General features: G+C 44.4%; 2 protein-coding genes across 3 annotated transcripts in view; one reads left to right on the top strand and one right to left on the bottom strand.

Annotated features, from left to right (window-relative positions):
• The window catches only part of LOC133402619 (genetic suppressor element 1-like), a 48,140-nt gene extending 41,353 nt beyond the window's left edge, over positions 1 to 6,787 (bottom strand). Inside the window, exon 1 of one of the 2 annotated variants that reach the window (XM_061676566.1) lies at positions 5,702 to 6,787. In XM_061676566.1, coding sequence (XP_061532550.1) covers positions 5,702 to 5,738 — 37 coding nt within the window. In that variant the 5' untranslated portion in view covers positions 5,739 to 6,787. The remainder of the gene's footprint in view (positions 1 to 5,701) is intronic. The other variant, XM_061676564.1, reaches the window with a different exon arrangement.
• Positions 6,788 to 20,109: 13,322 nt separating this feature from the next.
• Positions 20,110 to 24,391, top strand: LOC133402615 (F-box/LRR-repeat protein 14-like). The gene has a single exon (XM_061676553.1). It carries the CDS (start codon positions 20,535 to 20,537, stop codon positions 21,744 to 21,746), a length of 1,212 nt encoding a protein of 403 aa, XP_061532537.1. The 5' UTR covers positions 20,110 to 20,534; the 3' UTR covers positions 21,747 to 24,391.
• Positions 24,392 to 24,577: the final 186 nt, after the last annotated feature.

Here is a 24,577-nt window from a genome sequence, read left to right as displayed (position 1 = left end):
ACGAGTGAAAATTGTCAAGTTAGATTCATTGGAGTAGGCCTGCTTTGTTAAAAATGGATCAATGCAATGCTTCTGTGCAGAAGGAACTGGTCAGCCACAAAGGTAAACTTGCGTGCAGATTTATTTCCACCTTTTACACTAGTTAGGCAGCTCTTTTCCCTAATTGCATCAACATGGCTCTGAGACCTTTGGAATAGAGTTTTTGGAACATGACCTGACCACAGTCGTTAGCGTTTGCATTAAAGCCTTTTCTCTCGCCGGGGCTCTGCCAAAGCGTAGACTTTGACGGCCACGTATCCGTCTCATTGTAATCAAGTGTAATAGATTAGTGATTTTTTTTTTGGGGCGAATTCAAATGGTGATTGAACATGATTATGTGGAGTTATTGTGTTGATATTGGTGTGCAACAGTATATGAGAGTCATAGAAGGTATAATGTTCGCGCGCAAATTGCACCACATTATCGCTTTAATTTCTGTCTCTCATATTTCTCATCGTCTCACGCTGTAGTCGAAACGCAGCTGGGACTCGGAGCGGCCGAAAAATGAAAAACGGGGCGGCGAGAAGCCAAAGAAAACCAGCAAGTGGGAAGCGAGAGAGTCAGCGATCCACCGCGGGGCATCCTCACTCTATCATTACGGAGCCTGACCACTTGTTTTAGTCGCCGTGCGCCGCAAAAAAACAAAACAAAAAAAAAAACAATAGACACTTTTGCATTATGATTTGACGCCGTTAACTTCAGCGGTTCCAAACCGCAGGACAGACTCTGCTTCAGAGTACGCTTAGGAATTGTGGTTTGCTTGAGTCCGGCTGACTACAGTTCAACCAGAAGAGAATTTGTTGCGTGAGAGCCTCAGCGTGTAATGCGTCTCTGTGTGTGTGTGCCTTCACGTGACATGTGCCATAAATCACACGGCACGGTGTCCTTGCAGCGCTAACACATATCATAGAAATCAATGCGGAGGTCAAGTTGAACGGGGCGAGCCAGAAGCGGAAAACAGCACAGCAGCCAATAAAGATGACCCGCTAGCACAATAACAAGGAACACGCACAAAAACAATGAAACACAAATGTCATTTTCATGTATTTTTTAAAATTCTTTTCTGTGTTGCCTTGATTTTATCTTATGTACAGGCTTGTGGTAATAATGGGAAGGCATTATACTGAGGAATTAAAAAGGACAAAAAAAGATAAGTAATAATATCAATATAATAGATTTAAATAATACAAAATTAATAAATGATTTTTAAAAACTAACATAATAATGCTAATTCCTGTAGCGGCTGTGCTCTGCTGTTTTATTGTATTTTAATTTATTTCATGTTGTTTTCGTTTGCAGAAAGGGTTATACTAATAGTTTGAAGATACGATACCGAGGAATAAAAATGACAATATGATGAATAACAGTATGAATACAAACAGATTTGAGTAATGTTAAATTTGAAAATAAGTAGCACAAATATTCCTGGGAGGCCCGTGCTCTTCAGATTGCTATTCAATTTGATTAATTTTAATACTTTTTGGAATACATTTATTTATTTTCATTTTTTTATGTATCTTATTTTATTTTGCCAAAGGGATATGATAAATGATAAATGTCTGCGGACATTTCCCTGAGGAATTGTAAAGGACAATATTGTAGGATGATGATTAATACTCCAAATAATAATAGATTTCAATAAATGATTAAAAACAAGACAAACAAACATCTTTTGTTGTACTGCATGTGTTCTACATGCTGTTATTTTACTTGGCGTGTGTGTGTTGAGTGTGCCAATCGATGCTATTGGTTAGCCCGTCTATGGCGTTTAGCATTGTGTGTTAGCGGTAAGCTAGCGGACTCTCTCAAGGCAAAGTTATGTGGCTGTTTTAAGTATACAATGTGTATTTTGGTTTATGCTTGGTTTCAACTGGGAGTGGAATGAAACAAGTTGAAGCCTCTTTTTTGGACAACTGTTCACTAAACAGTTGCTTGTTGTGACGTGACTTTTATGAAGTTTACTGCCACCATAAAGCGCTCGTATGTCATATTTTACTCGCAAGGCCAAAAACAATACAAATAAAAAAAGGGCCGAGCAAGTCGGGTTACTTGTAGTCCAGTATACAGATACGCCAATCCAGTCACTCAAGTCAATCAAGTACTTGGTTACTTCCCAGCACCGCCATTCAGAAAACACGCCTGCTGACTGACAGACTGGCACGTGTGTAACATTTATGATTGTGCTCCTTCTACCCTGACACACGCACACACACACACACACACACACACACACACACACACAAACACACGCATCGGAAGGTGCCAGTCACGACACACACACACACACACACAGGTAGTAACAGACATGCATCTGAGACTGGAAACCCTTCGAAGCATATCATATTCTATTCTTGATATCCAGCCTCAGGTCCATCTACTAGTACGTGCTTTGTCTTCACAAGTAAGACATGTCAACTAGTGCACAATTTTGCCGCACAAGTAACATGTAGTATGTCAAAGTTGTCCGCCTCGTGTGCAGAAATGTCCTATAGTGGTGAAAGGCAGTAGTACATACAGTTTTGCCTCACTAGTCACATAGTAGTTCTAGTGGTATGAAGCGAACCCTAGTATGCCGGAAAAAAATACAAATAGGAAATGATGAAAGCAGGGAGTGCCTATGATTGTGTAATAGTGATAGTTCACACACGCGCGCACACAAATGCAAACAATGACAAACCTTGACATAATCACAGCGCTTCAATCATTTAGGACAGCAGATGTATAATTCAAAAAGCAGCATGAAAGATTCACAAGGCGCGCTACATTGTTTAATCTGCCCCCCCCACCCACCTCCCAAACTGCACACACGCACCCGCGCACGCCTCACCTGGTACAACAGCAGGGGGCTTAATCATCACACACAAGTCAAAAGGGGCCGGGGTGAAAGGGAAACGCATCATAAAGGTCCTCTTCGGTGATCGCTCTCAGCGTTTTTTTCTTTTTCAATAAACCAGTTTTCCACCCCTTCCCCCTTTTGCTTCTCGCCTTATCGAGACGATGGTTCTCATCCTCCTCTCGCTTTTCACACCCGCTGTGTGATCACCTCTCGCGGGGAACATCCAGAAGTGGCGAAAATACTCGGCTGGGAAATCCGCGGTCGTACGCGGCCCCCTGGCAGCGCCGATCAAAAATATTGAAGTTGCCCATCCCTGTTATGGAATAATATGACTCAAGTAAAAGTACAAAGCAGTCCTCACAAAAATGACTTCAGTACGTAGTACTCAGTGAATACACAGTGAGTAACTTTGGATTTAATTTTTTTTTTTTTCTCATCAGAGCATACGTTTCACACAGACCAAAATATAAAATAGGAATGTCCACCTTATATATTGCCCAACAATGTCACTTTAAGGAGAACAATCAAAATTCTATCTTTACAAATGAGGCAAATTGATGCAATGCAAATGATCTTGCATGAACTTTACTTTCTGCAACACAAAGTGGAGTTCTCGCAGGTTGAAAATTGCAACGTGGCCATTTTCAGGCAGACACGGATGACGGCGCGTGACAGAGCCGCTCTTTCGCATGCTGCTGCTTCACGTCAACGAGTCGCGTTGAAAACCTGGCTTCTGCGTGTAGCCGCCGTGACTTGGAGCGAGGTCATGTCATTTCTTGGCTCCCTTCGATGGGTTCCCTTGGTGTCTTAATATAAAGGTTTCTGACGTTCTACCAGCAGCTCGGTAGAATTGTGCTTAGCATGTCTCCCTCAAAGTTCTGAGAATCTGTGTTTGAATGTCACTTCAAGCCTTCCTGTACGGAATTTAAATGTTCTCCAGGTACTACAAATGTTGTTTTATAGGGTTACCCCTTCCACACATTTTAAACACAGTTAAAGTTAGGATTCAAAAGTTAAGTATTCCTTAGCGGCTGTTCTCCCCCCCTCACTGACAAGAAAAGGAAGTCTTATCGTAGAACGTCACTTTGAAGAAACAAAAAGCAAACTCTCACAAACAATTTCTCCAAATAGGAGGCCAAGCGTGCTTGCTTCAAGCTGTCCATTTGTCACTCCTAATTTACTCTGTCTACTGTGAAACTGACACAAAACAAAAGAGAATTCACCATTGTATATTTAAACCCCAAAATGCTCAACCAACCATATCATTTCAACTGAAGAGTCAGCTATCTTAATGCTAATTTACAATGTGAAACGCCATAGACGGGCTAACAGAAACGAGCACAGATGTTACGTTAATTATCAAGCTTGAAACAACTGCTATTTCAACACACACTAAGCAGCAACACATACAAACAGAGAACACAACAATACTCACAAGCGTATTTTCTTTCTGCTCTGTGGGAACATGTATTACAGGAGATTAGGAGGAGACCTTCTCTGCCTCTTCTTCTTGCTCTTAATTGTGCTGCTTCTCTTCCATTCGACCTCAGTGCTGCCCAGCATGTTCCGGCACAACACGCTACTACACTGACGGTGCACAACTCTAAAATGTGTACTTGCCTGTAATTGTATACTGTCAAAAAAAAAAACTAAAACAATCTTAAGATATGAGATATAGCGCATACCTTTACAATGAAATGCAATTAACTCTAACTACATTACGACATTGGAAGACATGGTTTCTTATTTTCCCAGTGAATAATGCATCAATCTTAACAACCAAATCCAGACATACTCTATGAAGGAGGTCCATGAAGTTGTTCCACTGCCTGCCGTTCCACTTCCAGATGCAAAAAGAGTCCAAGAAAAGCTTCATTTTAATTCAGCAGAGTGTCTCCTAACTGGATTCCTATTAGGGTACACTAACTTCCTTTATACAACCAACCACACTCACACACACAGATGTACACAGCACAATGTGTGGGCATCCTTGTTATTTTGGCTTACGACCGTGTCGTCCACAAACACTTTGCCCCCACTAGCTTCCATAGAAGGAATGCGCTGACACTTTGCCCCCACATGATTCCATACATGGAATGTGCCAACACTTAGCCCCCACTAGCTTAGTGTCGCCGTATTCACACGGCTCAAAGTATCTACGATCTCTATGATCAATGCGCTTGACTCGCTTTCTTCCTTCCGATTTCCGTTTTTTCGGCTTTCTGTTTCTTATGTCACGTCATCACTAACTTTAAAATGTTTTAAAAGTAGCGGGATCATTGTTAAAATGTACTGATTAGAAAGTACAGATATTTGTGTTTCAAAATGTAAGGAGCAAAAGCAAAAAGTCGCCAGAAAAATAAATACTCAAGTACAAAAGATACCTGAAAAAAAGTACAGTAAGTACTTTGTTACTTCCCACATCTGCCAACGGGCAGCCGTGGCCCAATGGTTGCCACCGTGGGGGACCTAGGTTCAAGACCCCGACTGGACCGTCCACCAACATCCCCCGGACTCACGGCCGTGGTGTCCTTGAGCAAGACCCGATACCCCGAAATGCTCGCCGGGCGCTTCAGCTGCTCCGCTAACATGTGTATGTGTTCACTGTGATGGGTAAAATCCAGAGAGAATGAATTTTGTGTGTATGCATGCCTGGTCATGACAATAAAAGGTGATTCTTCTTCTTCTAGTATGCCAAAGTTGTCTTACTATTGTGCAGAAATATCATACAGTAGGGGAATAGTGGAAAATGTTTTTACTAGTAAGACCCAGTCGTTCTACTAGAGCGCTGAATACAGACAGAGCCCAAAAATGAAGGAGACGTACCTGGGAGGTAGTAGTGCGGCACCTTTAGCCCGAACATGCCTCCGCTCGGGCTGGAAGCGGGCGTCAGGTTAGAGAGCTCGTCGTCGGGCGTCAGTCATCCGCCCCTGCCCCCCTCCCCTCCTCCTCCTCTCACACTGCGGGTCCCGCGGGGGTGGCGAGGAGGTCGGAGGAGGTGAGAGGTCAACCGCCGTCTACTCCCCTTTTGCTCCCGGTAGACCGAACCTGCGCGGAGGCCAAAGAAGGCGGAGGACAATTGATTGGAGTCCGGGCTGAGAACGAGCGGCTGTGTGGTTATTCCTCCCTTTGACTGCCTGTGAGGAAGGGAGGACGGATAGAGAAAAAGGAAGTGAAGAGGCTTCTGCCAGGCTGGGTCCTTCCTCTCCTTCTTTTCCGTCTTTGTAATCCCCTCCTCGCTACTATTCATTCAGCGGCTTCTTGCTCATCACGCTTTTTTTTTTGTTCTCCGTTCCCCGTATCTTCTGCCTCAATTCTGCTTTATCCTCCTTGCTTTTGCCTCCTCGGTCCCACGAGCGACCGCTCAGCTCAGCGGGCAACCGAGAGGAGGAGGAAGAGAAAAGAGGGAGGGAATCACAAGACGGACCAGTGAGGGAGAGATGAATGAGTTTGTGTGTGGAAGAGAAGGAATAAAACTGCCTTGTGTTTGTGCGCGTGTGTAAAAAGGTTGAGTGAGAGGAAGAGGAAGCGCAGCGATCGAGAGAGGCTGCCGACGCACTTCTCATTATCAGTACATTGGACTAGTGCCTGAGTGACGGCTGATTCATCATGGGAGCGTGTGTGTGTGAGTGTGTACACACTCAGTTGGTTCAGCTCGCTTCTTCTTCTTCTTCTTCTTTCCCGACATCCCTGCAGTGTACTGCTGCTGCTTAAGACCACATGGATGGGACACACACGCACACACGCATGCTCACGCATACAGTGGTGGAAAGTAAGAAAATACAAAAACCTCATTATTGAATTGAATTGTTCAGGTATCTGTAATTGGTACAGTTGCAGCTGGACTTGCATGTATCCCAACTAATTATGAATGTGTTTTATGTAAGTATGAATGAATAATATGGAGGAACTAACTATGCAACCCGTCTCTTTCCCTGCCTCACCCCCCCCTCACATCTGGAGTTTGGCCTGTTTTACTGCCGCATCAACCCCACCCCCGCCCACCATCCTGCTCGCGGAGTAGGGTTCAGTGGCGATGAGCGAGGGGAGGAGGTTGCTGTGGAAGATTCCGCATCGACCTACTGGAATAAAACCTGACGCGGACCGCTTCCCCGGAGGCGTCTACTAGCGGCGCTTCATTTCATTACTGGGCTCTCATCATACTGTACCATAGGATGAATGTTGCCCACTTGGCATCCACTCCAGTTTGGTCATTCTGGAAGGGGGAAAGGGATCCCTTCTCAAGGTTTCGTCTTTTTTCTCCCCCCAGTTTTTCCTTGCCTGGATAGGGATCTAGACCAGGGGATTTTTGTGAACTGTGGGCCTGTGAAGCCCTTTGATTCACTTCTGTGTTGAAGGTCTATATAAACAAACTTGACAATGTGGCCCATGACTAAATTTAATGTGACGACCCTGCTCTGAAAGGTCACGGGGAAGCTGACCCCTGACTGGATTGATGAAGCTGTGCGTCCAAACTCGTTTGCCCACACGCGTAGCAGGCCCGGTGAGTCACGCAGTTATTGATCCACCAGTGACAGACGAGAGTTATAGATCGCTCTCGCAGACTCCTTGCAATCAATCTTGCTCTTTGAAAAAGGATACACGGAAGCGTTAAGAAAATATTGCACAGGAGGAAGATGGAGGTGGAGACAGTGATGGAGCGGCCCGGTTCTGTTAGGCTGCCAAGGACGAGGGGACCACGGTTCCACAGTGTCACCGGACCTCTCAGAGCCACCGCCGCCTCGCACAGACCCACCGGCCGGCGTCGCCCCCACCGCCGCCTGGCGACGCCGCGTGTCTGATGCTGATAAAATGGAGTCCCGTTGTCAGTAGATGGGATCTGAGTTCTGAGTGGACTGTAATTGACGGAAAGCCCGACTAACTGAATGTGTCATACAGTACGAGGCCTGTCTAATCCATCGGAGCATGTGACTGCGTGCGTGTCTGCCTGTGTGTGCGTGAGTGCGGGCATGTCTGTGTGTGTCACTGTGTTTGCGCAGAGGTGGCAAGAGTACTCACACGCTGTACTAAGTACAGATAAAAGTGTAAAAACAAAGACTGTATTGTGTATTATATATATATATATATATATATTTGTCTGATAAAAAAATCACTCGTTTATTATTCTGGCCTTTAGCAAATACAGCGGAACCTCGATAAAACGGACCCCGATATGACGGATATCGGATAAAACGGACCGTTTGGACTGAACAATGTGTCCGAAAATAGTTTTCAAAGTCCGTCAGTTCCAGAATTGGCCGCTGTTGTTTACTGGCGCAACGCAAGCAGAGAATGGGACTGCCGTATTTCCGGGTTACAGATATACAATAATACTAGATCCTCCTGTGCCTACATGGTGTGGCCATCTTGAATGTGGGACATCGACGTGGCGGCCACGTGGTAGACTCTGAGGAGTACAAAACACAAGTTTTGGGAGGATGGAACATGCTATTTTTGGTACAGTAAAAAAGCTGTTCACCTTTGACAACAGATTTGGGACCAGGAAGCGCACTAATTCCTTGCGGCTCATGAAAGCGACTCGCCTATGGTGAGTAATGTACATCAACAATGTCATGATGACCAAGCACACTGGGTGGTAAGTTCGGGAAAAAAATGTGAAACTTTCCAACATTTACAATAACTTTGTACTATCTGGGCGTTTTAGGCCGCGACAAAAACCTACAAAACATAATTTTGGACTGTACAGTAATATGGGTGCCCTTTGCCCTTGCTTCACTGGAATGGACAGTCGGCTGTATTGGACGACCCCAAAGTCATCCTAAATGACTTCAAACGGGAAAGGTTGAGTCTGATTTTATGTCAGACAATCAGGAAAAAAAATCCTTCATGGCTAAATACAGTCATGACTTTATAGAGTGTGAGTACGGTACTTTTCTTACCTCGGACAATGACTAAAAGTTTTATAATGATAAGAGTTTGGACACTTGAGGAGATTATTTATTATTTTTTTCAATGTTCACTTTCTGCGTAGGCTGCGAACGGCCACGTGTCCCAATACTTTTCTGCATATGACAGTACAGGGGCTGATAAGCAGTTGTGGGAGCAGTTACGACACGTTAGCCAACCACAAACTGACAATGGCGACCGTGTGCGGACAGGAGATAAAGCGAAGGGAGGAAACGGTAAAGAGGATGAAGCATTGGTGCAGAGGTGGCAGAAGGACTCATACTCTGTACTTAAATAGAAGTACAGATATAAAAAAAAAAAGTGTGGTAAAAATAGAGGTGCAGATTTGACTCCTTGTGTGAATATAATTGCATCGGAAATGTACTTAAGTACAAAAGTAACAATGAATTCTTCCTGTCAATTGCATTTAATACCCATTTAACACCCACGTTAATATAACATAAAAAACTTCTTTAAACATAATATTTTCCATCTTTCATTAACTTGCGCAGTGCTCTCAATAAGAAGTTAAAAAAAAAAAAAAACCTTTTGACTCACCATCAAAATGTGTTTCCATAGCTTGCATTGCTTTGTGTCGCGAGCCAAAATTTCAATTCCGAGCGAGCTTCAGATACGCCACCGCTCGAGTGAAGTGGAAGGAAAATCATTGAGGCGCCGCGATGCCCTCGCCTGTGGGCAAGGAGAGCCACAGTCGCAGTCGTTCATTGAACGGGACAAACCATCAAACAAACGAGAACACTTGTAAGGAGCTGCTGTAGGCCACAACTCACACCCAGACGCTCACACGCAGACTCCAGCTCTTGATGGCACTCACTAGGCCACGCCCTTTAAAGGCATACACCCAACACACAAATACTACAGTACACACAGTAATTACACTTTATAAAATCCGTTTAATTCTTTTCTTCGAGAGACGTGTTATGAGGAATCCCACTGAAGTTCGAGGCAGGACACGCCCCGCTGCAACACGATTGGCTCCTGTATCGCGGGAAGGGTAGGCTACGCAGACGGAACAAAGAAGTTTCTTATGGTGAGGTTTAGGGCAAGGGTTGGGGTTAATGCGGTTTAGGGTGGGTTAGGGTTAGTGGGATTCACATCAACGCCACCACACAGAAGTCACATACTTCTTTTCCCATCTGGAAGCGGGAGGGCGAGTTCTGCCGGGACACAGCAGCGCCGCGTGTCCCGCCTAGAAGACCAGTGGGATTCCTAAGAACGCTCTGGAGACCTCTGAACTCCAATTGGACACAGTCTGGGCCCTCTAGCCCCCTGTGGGGTCACGCTCTGCTGCGGCGAGGTCAAGAGAGGAGGAGAAAGAGGAGGAGGAGGCGGGGAGGAGGAAGAGGAGGGCCGACAAAGCCGCGGAGCGACGTGCGATGATTACAGACAACAGCCAATAACGAGCGGCCACCCCTGACCTCATCGCCGTGGAAACAGCAGGGAAGGCCTGTCACCGATGGAGTCGTACAAGTCAATCTAGCCCGAGGAAGAGGAGGAGGGGGAGAAGAGTCTCATGATGAGGTCAATAAAACCTTTAAATCATTTTTTCCCCCCTTCAAAGGGGAGCGTCTCTCCCCGCCTTCAAAACAGACGCCGTCACAGGCTTGTGAAGCCGCCTTCCATCTCCTCCTCCTCCTCCCTCGGCTCTCTATCACTTGCCTGTCAGATGCACGCTGTGGCGGAATAAGAGACGACACCCCGCTCGCTGCAGTAACCGGGGCCTGCCATCAGCACTTAAACATTTCTACCCCCACCCACCACTTCCTCTCTTTCCCTCGCCGACCGCACAGAGAAGATGACAAAAACGCACAGCCGAATGATGAAGAAAAAGAAAACGCATCGCATCCTCCCCTACTTCTTCCCTTTTTTTGTTTTCGCTACCCGCGCACACACACACACACACACTCGTCTAAGCCCGGTGACCCCTCGAGTGAGCGAGCGAGCCTCATTACCTAACCACTCACACTTGTATCAGCCGTGTGTGTTTGTAAATATATTTGTCATTCTCAATGTCGGCGCGGCCGACATTAAAAAGAGGTGACGCGCAGTAAGGAAAGGAGATTAAAAGAGGAGGAGGAGGAAGGGAGGGAGGGAGGGAGGGAGGGAGAGAGACAGGGGATGACAGGAGGGGGAGAGTACTGATACTGCATTATATCAGAAATAGTCAGCAGAGGTCATTATGCGCATATTTTATACAGAAACACCAATCTTTCTCATCATCCTCCCCGTCGCCTGCATCGTGAGACATTTAATTAGACACCGACGTGTTCGTAAAGATGCAAAGAAGGGAGGTGAAAAAGTAGTTCAAACCCAACGTGAAACGGTGTTGCAGGCAAGGCAGAGCGCGGGGCAGAAACCCGAAAGAAGAGCCTCGCAAGCGCGTACAGTACTTGCTGAGTTTGGGATGGCCGTGTTATTGCTTGTGGGTCCACGCGTGTCGCTGAAGGCTGGACACGCAAGAAAAACAATGAAATATTGACGGGTTTACACCAGTCGTTTTGAATGTTGTGTCGCGGTACATGGTTGTATTAGTACTCTATTATCGATCATGCAGAAATTAACGGGTGGGATTACATGCATCACCAGACAGCTTCCTTTTGCAATGTGTACGTTGGGCCAGAGTGGAAACTTGCAGTTTGTTTCATGGATGGATGGAAAGATGGATAGTTAGATAGTTGTATAGAAGGACGGATGGATGGATGGACAGGTAGATTTTCTTTTGCATTTCGATCCCTGAAAATATATTTCTTTTGCAACTTTCTGAAGCAAATTAGCCATGTCAAGGGCCCAATGGCCCATCCATCCATTTGACAGCTTTTACATGTGTCCCAACACTTTTGTCCACAAGTGGAGCAGGCTCGGCGCGTCACACAATTTCGTATTGATGTGCCGGTAACATACGGCAATTATAGATAGCTCTTGGAGTGCCCCTCACAATCAACCATGCGCTTCTTCCTCATGGAGAAGAGACGAAAATACAGCGCTGCCTTCACTTGCAGGTTGAATTTGTTCCATGACCAAGTTCTCATGAACTAAAATCCCAGTTGAAATGAATGACAAGTGACGGATGGGTGAGTGAGGATCAATCCATTGATTTTCCCCACCTGCACCCCCAAATGACCATCATCACGGCGGAGCACATTTCCCCCGCCCCCGACCTCCTCCGACCCGCTCCGTGACCTTTCAACACGCGTCCGTCCCGCCGGATGATTTGCGACCTCAGCGCATCATAAATCACCGGGATGGAAGACGTCCTACTTGTTCCCTGCTCCCAAATTATTCCACGCGCGCGTGAGGTTTCCTCAATCCAAATGAGGCAATTCACTTGATATTGCAGATATTTAAAAAGGTCTCTCTTTAAGTTGTATTTTACGCAAGTCGGAATCGAAGTGGTATTTGTGGATGCCGCAAAGCCGAAAGAAGATATGACCGTGTGTGTGTTCAAGGAGCAGTTGTTCGAAGGTTTATAATTACCGGAATACCTATGCTAATTTGCATTCGCGCAACTATGGCCTTTTGTGTTATATGTTAGCATTAAGCTAGTGGAGTTTCATGAAACAAAATGAGTTTGGTTGAATATTTTGGTGTTTCATCATAAAACGTTTAATGCTCTTTTTTTTTTTTTTCATCTTCCGTTCCGCTTATCCTAACTAGGGTCGCGGGCCTACAGGAACATATCCCAGCTGTCTTCGGGAAAGTGGCGGGGTACGCTCTGAACTGGCGGCCAGCCAATCGCAGAAGATTTATTATTTTTCAAGAAAATGTTGAATTATTAACATTTTTTTCCCCCTCTATTCCCATGCTCCTGATCATCACACGCATACACACACATTACCTGGGGGGTCTCAGCTAGTCCCGCCCCCCTCCCCATACAGGCCTTCACCCCACATGCTCATCTAAATTAATCACCCAGCAAAACAGATGTCAGGAACAAAGGAAGGATCTCCAGGCCTGTGGCATTAAAAAAAAAAAAAAAAAAAAGAGGGGGTTGTTGGATGAGGTAGTAGGGGGGAGGGGTTGGAAGAGGAAGGAAGGAAGGAAGGAAGGAAAAGGGATGTAGGAGGTGAAGGGATGGATGGAAGAGGGAGGTTTGAAGGACAAAAGGAAGAAAAGTGTGAGGAGGAGGAAGGAAGGAAGGAAGGAAGGAAGAAAAGTGTGAGGAGGGAGGGAGGGAGGAAGGAAGGAAGGAAGGAAGGAAGGAAGGAAGGAAGGAAGGAAGGAAGGAAGGAAAGAAAGAAGGAAAGAAAGAAAAGGGATGTAGGAGGTGAAGGGATGGATGGAAGAGGGAGGTTTGAAGGACGAAAGGAAGAAAAGTGTGAGGAGGAAGGAAGGAAGGAAGGAAGGAAGGAAAGAAGGAAGGAAGGAAGGAAGGAAAAGGGATGTAGGAAGTGAAGGGATGGATGGAAGAGGGAGGTTTGAAGGACAAAAGGAAGAAAAGTGTGAGGAGGAGGAAGGAAGGAAGGAAGGAAGGAAGGAAGGAAGGAAGGAAGGAAGAAAAGTGTGAAGAGGAGGGAGGGAGGAAGGAAGGAAGGAAGGAAGGAAGGAAGGAAGGAAGGAAGGAAAGAAAAGGGATGTAGGAGGTGAAGGGATGGATGGAAGAGGGAGGTTTGAAGGACGAAAGGAAGAAAAGTGTGAGGAGGAAGGAAGGAAGGAAAGAAGGAAGGAAGGAAGGAAAGGCAGCCGATCCATGTACTAGTATACTCTTTGTTCACACAAGCAGGACAACTACGTTACTCGTAAGACAAAATGTTAACTAGTCCATGCACTAACAGTACTACTAGTCAAGCGCTAGATGTCAACTAGTAGAATTTGAGAATGTCACTTATATCCAACTTAAGGTCGTACTAGTACGCCAAAATGGCAATAGAAGTGGGGGAAAAGTACTGGTACTAGTATTAGTGTTGCCATTGTAAAATTCTACTAGTAAACTAGCCCCTCGCTAGTAGTACTATAACTATAGTGGAGTTTTTAAGATATCCAAGAAGTACAGCTTAAGGTCCTTATACTAGTACACCCTCTGCCCTCTTTAGTAAGACGATTCAGCGCACTAGTAGAATGACTGAGTCTTAAAGTAGTAACATGCAGTTGTCCTACTAGTATGGCAAGGTTATTCTACTATTGTGCTGAATTGTCTTACTAGTGAGTACAAAGAGCTTAAACGGGATATCAAGGATATGACATAAATGTTCAAGCGGCTTTCCGTAGGAGTGGTGCATTCAGGTGTCCTGTGCCACGCAGGACATTTGCGCTTTGAGCACAGTTAGTATCATCTTTGGCCTCGTGTTGCTCACAACATGTGACAACAGTGTTAAGAGAGAGAAAAAAAATGTTTGAAAAGAGGAAGTCGGCGACAACAACAAAAGGCCCTCCGCCAGATAAACGAGCGTCGACAAAACAACGGCTAGCAAATGACGCCGCGTGCCAAAATAGAGCAAAGATTGAAAACCTGCCAAGATAAAAACAAAAGCCAGCGTTTCAAGTGTCACTTTTTTTCGCCGCGATACTGTCACCACACAAACGGCAGCCTTGACAGCTCCCGGCCGCTTTGAACGCCTCGCAGTCATCTTTTATTCACAAATGCAGATTTGATGCCTTTTACGGGCCGCGTCGTAACCTGTTGTTAGGCGCGCGCTTCCCCGATCTCGTGTGGAATTATTTGACGTCTACATAATGCACGGCTGCGAGAGCGTGGCGGGGGTGGCTGACGGGGAGCGCGGCAGGCAGAAAGAGGAAGACGAGATTTTTCACAGGGAACAAAACCAATGCGGAGGGCATCAGCGGGGTCGTAATTAATCGGCTTTACGACCACCGCTAGCGCGTCGCCATTATACAAACCATCAATACGTTCGAAAAACTGTGCCACGTACGTCATCTGCAGCAGTACGCAATCCATAATCACACTACAACGTGACACAAACATAGAAACGTCAATAAATTAACCAGGAATGTCGATGATTAAATTTGATCATATGTCAAAGTAACCTTTCAAAATAGCGTTTCTCGAGGTTAAGAATTCAAATTAGAATTTTAAAGCCAATTTGAAATCTGATTGGTTGAAGAAACAGTCCCATTGCTAAAACAGTTGCAGTTACATCAGCCAGCACGGTTTATTCTGAAGGCCCTGGGCAGATTAGATTGACATGGCAACACGTACAGGCTGAAATCTGATTGGCCAATAAGATGCAACATTCATGTCCATCAGAGAAATGTTATGAAATGAAGAGAATAGACTGTTAGGACGCAACCAATACAACTTCATGTCACGAATACTAGAATTTGTTGTGCTTCTGACTGAGTTTAGAGCAGCTGAGACCGCCTACGACTGCATTTTACTATCTCACAACATGCGTTTATGTTTATGAGCCCAAGCTGTTAATCTTCATATCCCACCGCTTTTCCCGTCTGCCGGCACGGAGCGTGAGTTACAACCCGCATCAGCCAGGCAGGCAGGCAGGCAGACAGCCGGGCAGCCGGTCGTCCGTCTCGCCTTAAATCACGCGCATCGGCTCTGGAGGGAAGCTGGATGGAGGAGGAAGAAGAGGGGGGAAAGTACAATAAAACAACAACAACATTTCACCATGATGGCACACAAACTTCTGGGTGGCAATAGCTCATGCATTCGTATCGTAAACAAATCCTTACATGTCGCTGGAACAAGGCAGCGCAATTGAGAAAACTTCAAAGGCTTGAATGATCATTTGAGCTTTGTTTTCTACCTCCATGAAGGCAGACTTATTGTCTTTGTATTTAATCAAAACAAGACATTTGCCAACATCTGCATTTACTTAGGAAAACAATGATCAACCTTTTCCCCCTATTTTCTGACACATTACGAGCCGAACCAATAACCGAGTCATAATTAATTTATGGGGCAAAAAAGACTATTCCGTTTCAAAATGACCGTTATTTGCAGCTATAGTATGAATAATGTGTAACTGACGTGTAGTTGACCCTGAAGCAGCCTCAGAAAGTTGATATCCAACTAGGAGCCCCCCTTCGCATGAATCGCCAGTTTCAGTTTCAAAAAGGTCATATGATACTGATTTATTGTTGATTGGGTTTGGTTTAATCATGAAACAAAGCAACCTAACAAACAGCAGTAATCAGTATCGCCAAGGACCAATTTAGAGGACCAATCAGAGCGAAAGTCTTTTCCATATTTGAACTAAGAATAACAGGGCTACTTGTAATTAGGAAGTAAGTGAAGGAGTTCCAACATCAGCTGAAAGCTCATCGTGAATGCGATCGGAATGACGCCAAAATGACTCATTCTATCAAAATGTGAATTAGTGACAACACTTACCACCAAGTTGTTAAACTGGAGGACGTGTCGCCGCTCATCAGACACTTTGCGGCTTTACCCTTGGAAATTTAAAAAAAATGAAATGAAAATCACAGTGGTTGTTTGTGTACAAGCTGTCTAATGGGATGCTTAGTCATTATGATGTTGGCTCGCTTATACCGTTAAAAAGCACTCAAAAGTCTTTTGCAACGGCGCTGTGTCACACTTGCCTCCATCTTTGTCTCTCTCACACAAATCTCACCCCACGTTTCGCCCATCGCTCGCACTCGCTCCGCTCTCTTGCGAGTCGGTGTCAACTTGTGTTTTCACCTCCGTGTCACGGCATCACGCACGCGCACCAATCTCACCCCGCTATTCGCCCATCGCTCGCACTGGCGCCGCTCTCTTGCGAGTCGGTGTCAACTTGTGTTTTCGCCTCCGTGTCACGGCCATCACGACAAAGACGCACCCGCGCACGCAGAGGCTGGCTTCAAGTTAACGCTGCGTCACAACCTCTCAGCGCTGATCCCGGCCGGGTCAGTCAGAGAGAACTGTGCCTTATAGCGGCACTTGTTTTGATGAAGGGACTTTTGCTTAACAATATGCACACAATACAGGGTGGGACAAAAAGAAGTATAGACAAATGTGCATTTGACGAGAAGTATATTTAAATGCTGTTTTATCTCGTGAAATAAAGCAAGGTTTCAATACAGGATTTGGGTTCCCAAGAAGGGCTTCAAGCCAGTCTTGGGGATCCAAAGTGCGCTTTTAAGAAGTTATGGTTTGTAGATAGGGTTTCCAATCCTAGGGTCAAGCCAGGGCTATGGTTTGAAACAAGGGTTCTGGTTTCAAATTAGGGTTTCATGACCAGTCAATTGCTGCATTCCTTTCACTGCTCACATATACTGTGTTATGTGTGAGAAGAGGGGTGTGTGTCTGTTTATGTGTGTCGCTTGCATTGGGTTTGTTTGTTTTCCTTGCTGTTATTGTGTCAAGAACTTTCTGCTACATTTTAATGTATGAAGAGTGCTACAGAAATCAAGTCTGGCTGATTGATGCACAGCGTTAAGGTTTCAGAGAACGGTTTCAAAGTAGGGTTTCGAGACAGGGTTAAAGGTGAGTAGTTAGAGTTTTAAATCATGGTTGGAGGACCAGTTTAGGGTTTTAAACATGAGTTTCAAGGCCAGTGTTAGGGTTCTAAAGCAGAGTTTCTAGCCTGGGTTAGGGTTTTAAATCATGGTTTCAAGCCACGGTTGGTGTTTTAAACAAGGGTTAAGGTTTCAAATTAGTGTTTATGACCAGTGTTAGCATTTCAACTTAGGTTTTCTAGCCAGGGTTAAAGTTTTAAACAAGGGTTAATGTTTCAAATTAGAATTTCAAGGCCAGCGTTCGGGTTTCAAAATAAGGTTTCTAGCCTTGGTTGGGGTTGCAAGTCAGAGTTTTAAATATTAGTTTCAAGACAGGGTTAGGCTTTTAAACTAGGATTAGGGTTTCAAATTACAGTTTAAAGCCTTGATTTCTAATCATGGCATCAAGCCTGGATTAGGTTTTCAAACAAGGGTTTCGAAGTACAAAAACTAAAAATGTAAATGAACTACATCACTCTCACCAGAGATGCTGATTATTAAATGGATTCATGCGTGCAGATCGCAACTGACATGCTTTGCTAGTCAAAGTTGGCGGTAACAAGTTCTGCTCTGACCGACCAATCAAAGGATGGAAAAATGCTGACATCATCGAAGGGCCAGAGCTTGGCCCTGTGAGGACGAACTGGGAATCCGATTGGTTAAAGAAACAGTCCCATGGCTAAAATAGCTTAATTTACGTGGGCCAGCACTACTGATTCTGGAGGGTCTGGGCAGATTAGACTGAGATGGACACACGTACAGACTGAAATCTGATTGGGCCAAAAAAAAAAAATATATATATATATATATATATATATATATTTTTTTTTTTTTAAATCAAACATCCACATTCATTGTTATTGGAACCGGTTCAGCCAAGAGAAATGCTATGAAATGAAGGGTACAGACTGTTGGGAATGAATACAATTTCATGGAACAAATATAAGAATGTAGCTTGTAAAAGTAGGTCGGCTCTTCTTATAATGTTTAGGGCCACCACTGATTTTAGTGCAGACAAGCTAAATGGCCAAAGAGTTACGGATGTTCTTGTGTGTGTGGTGAGCCATTAACGGAGATGTGCTGAGAGTGGGCTAATTGGAGTTAATTGGCCATCTGGCTGAGCTCGGTAGCAGACAGGGTCATTAGCAGACACAAGTCGTCCAGCCACAGGGGAGACACCATCACACATTCACCACATTTTCCTCCTCCTCCTCCTCCTCCGCCTCTGTATCAAACCTTTTATTGCTACAAAAATAAATAAATAAATAAAAATCACCAACATTATTATTATAAGACTTGTGAAGTTTCTGGTAAAGGTACCTACTCAACCGTTTTTACATAGAGTGCTTTAGTACCCCAAGGACAGGTGGAGGGTGTTTTCTTCGCCGAATATGGTGAAGAAAGTTGTCATCAGTTGGTCAGAGCTCTGCCTCCCTCTGGTGGACAAATGTGACGACTGCAACTACAAGTCAAGCAAAGCCTTTATAGCGTTGATATGATAAAATAATTAGAAAATAAATTTTAAAAATATATATATATATATAATAAATACAATGGTAAATAGAAAATATAATAATATAAAACATTATACAATAACATACAACAAAATGTTCCGGATGCAGCTACTTAAAAAAGGCATTTTTTAAAAAATGTACAAATTCATTTTTGGGAGTACCTTTTTAAAGTCATAATTTATATACCATTTAAATCTATTGTTATTCATATGTATTATAGTAGTGTTTGTTTTCTTTCCTCAATTTTTTATTTAAAAAGGGACAGTGCGTATCAATGAACATTTACATGTAAATATGACAGATTATACTCATACACTAGTTTCCATCTGTAGTCCCTTGGCAGGTTGCTGTAGCATTTGAAATATGAATGCAGTGAACATAAGGTAAGAAAAGGCAAGACATACACAATAAATACAATAGTTACTGTAAGGTGCCAGGTCCTGTGTGTAAAGTACTATGATGCACTAAAATAAACCGACTGCTCCTTAGTACCGTTTTACTGACTGATCCCTAATAATAATCATAACAATAATAGTATACATTAAATACGATAAAATACAATTCAGTGAGATGTAGAAGTTGTTGTTCATGTGGTAACTTGAAAATGGAGCTTCCAAATAAGCTCTGAAGACATTTCTTAATTAGCTTATAAGAAATGTTTCAGTATATAAACCAAATGGAATATAATTTCAAATACTATTATTATTATTTATTGGCTATTTCATTCATAGATTTTGTAAACATATTTTGTAAGTGCAAATGTGTATATAACGTAAAAAAAATAGCTCGAATCATTCTCATTTTAAATATTATTTATAACTATTTCAATTATAAACATTTCACAAATTAATACAATACTTTTTTTTAAATAAAATAATTCAGCGGTATTTTACTGATAAAAAGTGGTATATAATTTAACGAACCAATTTCATGGTATATATTTGATAGTAGAACGTGTCTAAAAAGACATTCACTAGACCACAAATGTCAAAAAGGAGTTTGCAACCGCAACGTACTTGCCAGAAAAGCTAACAATTAGCCTAGCAGCCTCGCTGTTTCTTCTTCTACTACAACTCTTTCTTTTTCTTTTGTGTTTCCCGGCAGTCTTGAGCCCCCCCAGTGGTACCGGGCTGCCACTCACAGGTCAGTCTTGGCACTACAACACACATCGTTATCCAGTGCGTTGCTCCTCTGGAGTACGCCACACACGATAAGAGCATGAAGCACAAACTTGCCTTTATCCCCTCTAAAAAAAAATCGGTAAACGTAAAAAAATAAAATAAAAAAAAAAACCTCGCCACAAGTGTACTGTATCTCCAGTTACGTTAACTCCTCGGACTGTGAGGGTGTAGCGTCCCTTTCCTCCCACTCGGTGTCGCTGGCTAAAGCGGCTCGCCTGGCCCCAAGCTAACCGACTTTAGTCAATGGAGCTCCGGGCTGGCTAGTGGGAATGCCTCCGGAGGTCCCAAAATTACAGCAGCCTGGCATACGAGAAAGGGGAATATTAATGCATTTCCACTAGCCGAAAAGTGTTTTTTTATGCGCCGGGTTAAAGGATATTTCTTTTCGAGGAAGGCTCTCGAAACGCTTAGCCGCCATATGCTAACTAGCTCGGTGGTGTTGGCCTCGCTAGCCGGCTTGGTAAATTTTCATTTTTTTGCCTTTTGTTACTCGAAGGGCCACAGCGAAGTGTGACATGGACTGGTTTATATTGAATTACACAATTATCTAACGCTAAAGTGTTTTTTTTTTTTTTTTTTTTTTTTTTTGGTCGCTAACAACGGCCGCATTGTCTCCTCCTCCCTCTCATGTTCCAAATGGAGGCCCACGTCTCGTGCCTTTTCCCCGAGATCCTGGCCATCATCTTCAGCTACCTGGACGTGAAAGACAAGGGCCGGGTGGCCCAAGTGTGCGCGGCCTGGAGGGACGCGTCCTACCACAAGTCTGTGTGGCGGGGGGTGGAAGCCAAGCTGCACCTCCGCCGGGCCAACCCGTCCCTCTTCCCTAGCCTGCAGACCCGAGGTATCAAAAAGGTCCAGATCCTGAGCCTGAGACGCAGCCTGAGCTACGTGATCCAAGGTATGCCCCACATCGAGAGCCTGAACCTGTGCGGCTGCTTCAACCTGACCGACAACGGGCTGGGTCACGCCTTCGTGCAGGACATCCCGTCGCTGCGGGTGCTCAACCTCAGCCTTTGCAAGCAGATCAGCGACTCCAGCCTGGGCCGCATCGCCGAGTACCTGAAGAACTTGGAGGTTCTGGAGCTGGGCGGCTGCAGCAACATCACCAACACGGGGCTCCTCCTGGTGGCCTGGGGTCTGCACCGGCTCAAGAGCCTCAACCTGCGCAGCTGCCGCCACGTGTCGGACGTGGGCATCGGGCACCTGTCGGGCATGACGCGCAGCGCCGCCGAGGGCTGCCTGGCGCTGGAGAAGCTCACCCTGCAGGACTGCCAGAAGCTCACCGACCTGTCGCTCAAGCACGTGGCCAAGGGTCTGGGCGGGCTCAAGGTGCTCAACCTGAGCTTCTGCGGCGGGATCTCGGACGCCGGCATGATCCACGTGTCGCGCATGAGCCGGCTGGGCAGCCTCAACCTGCGCTCGTGCGACAACATCAGCGACACGGGCATCATGCACCTGGCCACGGGCTCGCTGCGCCTGTCGGGCCTGGACGTGTCCTTCTGCGACAAAGTCGGCGACCAGAGCCTGGCGTACGTGGCGCAGGGCCTCTACCGGCTCAAGTCGCTGTCGCTGTGCTCGTGCCACGTGAGTGACGACGGCATCGACCGCATGGTGAGGCAGATGCACGAGCTCAAGACGCTCAACATCGGGCAGTGCGTGCGCATCACCGACAAGGGCCTGGAGCTCATCGCCGACCACCTGACGCAGCTGATGGGCATCGACCTGTACGGCTGCACCAAGATCACCAAGAGGGGCCTGGAGAGGATCACGCAGCTGCCCTGCCTCAAGGTGCTCAATCTGGGCTTGTGGCAGATGACGGACAGCGAGCGCGTCAGGTGAAAGGAACCTCCCGGGGATGCCGAGCGAACTTTGGCGCAGCTCGGAGATTCTCCCGTTGCTCGCGTGGCTTTTCTCCGCCTACTCCGGCGCCCTCCCGCATTCCAAAAACATGTTAGGCTCATCGAAGGCTCTAAATTGTCCAGCGGTGTGAATTTGAGTGGCTGTTTGTCGCCCGGGTTAGTCAGAATAAGCGCTGCACAAAATGGAGAGCGATGTTTTTATTTTCAGCAGCACGGTTGGAAATCGGTTAGATCGTCTGCCACGCAGTCAAAGGTTCAGGGTTTGAATCTCAACTATGGCCTTCCCATGTAGAGTTTACAGGTTCTCCCTGTGCTTGCGTGGGTTTTCTTCCCAAAGGTGCATATCAACTTTGAAGACTCGAAAACGTCTCAGAATGCGAGTGTCAGCGGTCGTTTGTACGCTGGGATAGGCTTCAGCAGATGGCAAGCCTTCTTTAACAGTGAACAGCTTTGCTAGTTGTGTGTTGCAAATATCGAATTCAGTTTTGCCTCTCCCCAAAAAATATTTCTAATGTCCGTAACTTCATTCTTCCTATCCACAATTATCATTTTTGGAAGCTGCAACGTCATTTCTTAAGACGTTCGCGATTCATGTGTACGGCGTTTGTCGTCACAGTTATCTCAAATTCATTTGCGGATATCTGACGCTAGTTTGAGATATCTACAATTTGATTCTTTTAATTCCGGTTCAAGATATCTGTCATGCACCTTCATTCAAGATATCTACACGTCCCCTTTCAGATATCTTAAGTCATTTTAAGTAGGCGAAATGAAGTTGTAGATATCTGTGACTGGAATTATGACGAGTCAGAATCAAATTGTAGATATCTCAAACCGCAATCGACAATACGCTTCAACTACTCACAATCACATTACAGAGCTCTTTAATTCCAATTTTGCAAAATGTAATTACTAGGACTGGTCAGAAAGACTTTGTTGATATCAACTACCGTAATTTCTCGTGTATAATACGCACCCCCAAAGTTGACCTCCAAATTCTGGAAAACCCTTCTAACTGTGTATAATGCATTTTTACAATGCATGATTTTGCTTCTACCCATATGATCAAAACAAAGTATTTTTTCAAAGAATTATTCTGAAGTTAAGCACTTTATTTGAACATTTTTTTATTTACTTGCTCTTATTTTGAACTTCACAGCCTTACTTTTATTTAGTAAATGAGAAAACACACAGCTGTGCTCATATGCTTGATTACCCAGGCCGAATTTGTAAGATGGGTACAATTCTTTAAAGAAAACATGAAGGGCTAGGCAAAACACATTTAATTTTATTTTAATTGGATTCAAATTAAACTGTCAAGCATTTCAGAAAAGCATTATCATTAAACAAAACATAACCATGAAGAAATGAATGATGGTTGTTGTTCAGTCATATAAAAAAAAATAAAAAATTCACAAATTCTGCCAGGGTATGTAAACTTATGAGCACAACTGTACATACAGTATATGCCGTCATACATGCATACCCCCTGTCATATTGGAATGAAAGTGTACACATTTCTCATAACCGCTAGATGGGGGCATACATTTATAAAATGTGAAAGTTTTTTTTTCCTTTTTCCATTTCCCCCTATACCTGTGTATAATGCGCACTATTGACTTTTGACATTTTGGGGGGGGGGATGCACATTATACACAAGAAATTACGGTATGTTAAATGTGGATAGTCAAATTGACCTTTTTAAACGTGAAGAAGGCTTGCCATGCCAGCTTCCCCATGATCCTGAACTGTAAACGCAGCAAGGAAAATAGATTGGGCAGCACGATTCGCTAGTGGTTATAGCAGGTCTGCCTCGCAGTCAAATGTTCAGGGTTCGATTCCCACCTCTTGCCTTCCGGTGTGGAGTTTGCATGTCCTCCATGTGCTTGTGTGGGTTTTCTGCAGGTACTCCGGCTTCCTCCCACATTCCAAAAACTTGCATATTCGCTTCACTGAAGCCTCAAAATTGTGCTGAGGTGAGAACCTGAATGCCCGTTTGTCTATCTGCCCTGCGATTGGCTGGCAACCAGCCCAGGGTGTACCCACCTCTCGCCCAAAATCTGCCAGAGCGACTTTGTGTGTATAGTTGTTTAGCTACCTCTCCCACACACACAGCAGTGCCTACAGCGCAATACACCAGAAATGACATTGCATATTTTTGCAACTCCAGCACTAATTCTGCTTTTTGTACAAACTAAAAAAAATAAAATCATGGTAATAATATTATTAATAATAATAATAATAGGTAGGCATTTTCATTCTTAAGGCTGGCGTAGCTGCTGGAATTTTTACTCCTTTTCTGGCTGATGTATTTTTTTAACAAGCAATATTTTTGGGTATGGAATATTTTTGTACTTCAAATTGAAGTTGTTTTCACATTAACGTGTACAAGGCGACGACGACACGCAAAAAGAAAAAAAAATTACCGTTCCACAGTACTATGGCCTTGTGATTGACAGCTGCAAAGGCTTTATGCAACAAAGAAACAAAAACAACAAAAAAACTGTTCACCAGTTGATTTTTCTCAAGAGCTTGAATCTCAATAGTATTTGTTTTTAAATTAAAAAAACATAACAGTAATTTAAGATGTTTTATATTCATACTGTAGTGATATTTATGAATAAAGATGGCAATTATGTTTCACTTGCATATGTGCAGTTTTTGAACAGTTACATGTGTATGATGTAATTTAAATATAAATGTATGTATACCTGTGCATATATATTTGTATATACATGTGCATATACGTCTATGTGTATATATATATATATATATGTATGTGTGTGTGTGTGTGTGTGTATATGCACACAC

This window comes from Phycodurus eques, chromosome 5 (assembly GCF_024500275.1).
Source record: "Phycodurus eques isolate BA_2022a chromosome 5, UOR_Pequ_1.1, whole genome shotgun sequence".
In the NCBI taxonomy this organism is placed as follows: domain Eukaryota; kingdom Metazoa; phylum Chordata; class Actinopteri; order Syngnathiformes; family Syngnathidae; genus Phycodurus; species Phycodurus eques.
The sequence above is the reverse complement of the archived record's forward strand: the minus strand, read 5'-3'. Positions and strand labels throughout refer to the sequence as shown.

Bases quoted from the DNA above. Each gene is read 5' to 3' on its own strand.
- LOC133402615 (XM_061676553.1), top strand. From the start codon at position 20,535: ATGTTCCAAATGGAGGCCCACGTCTCGTGCCTTTTCCCCGAGATCCTG.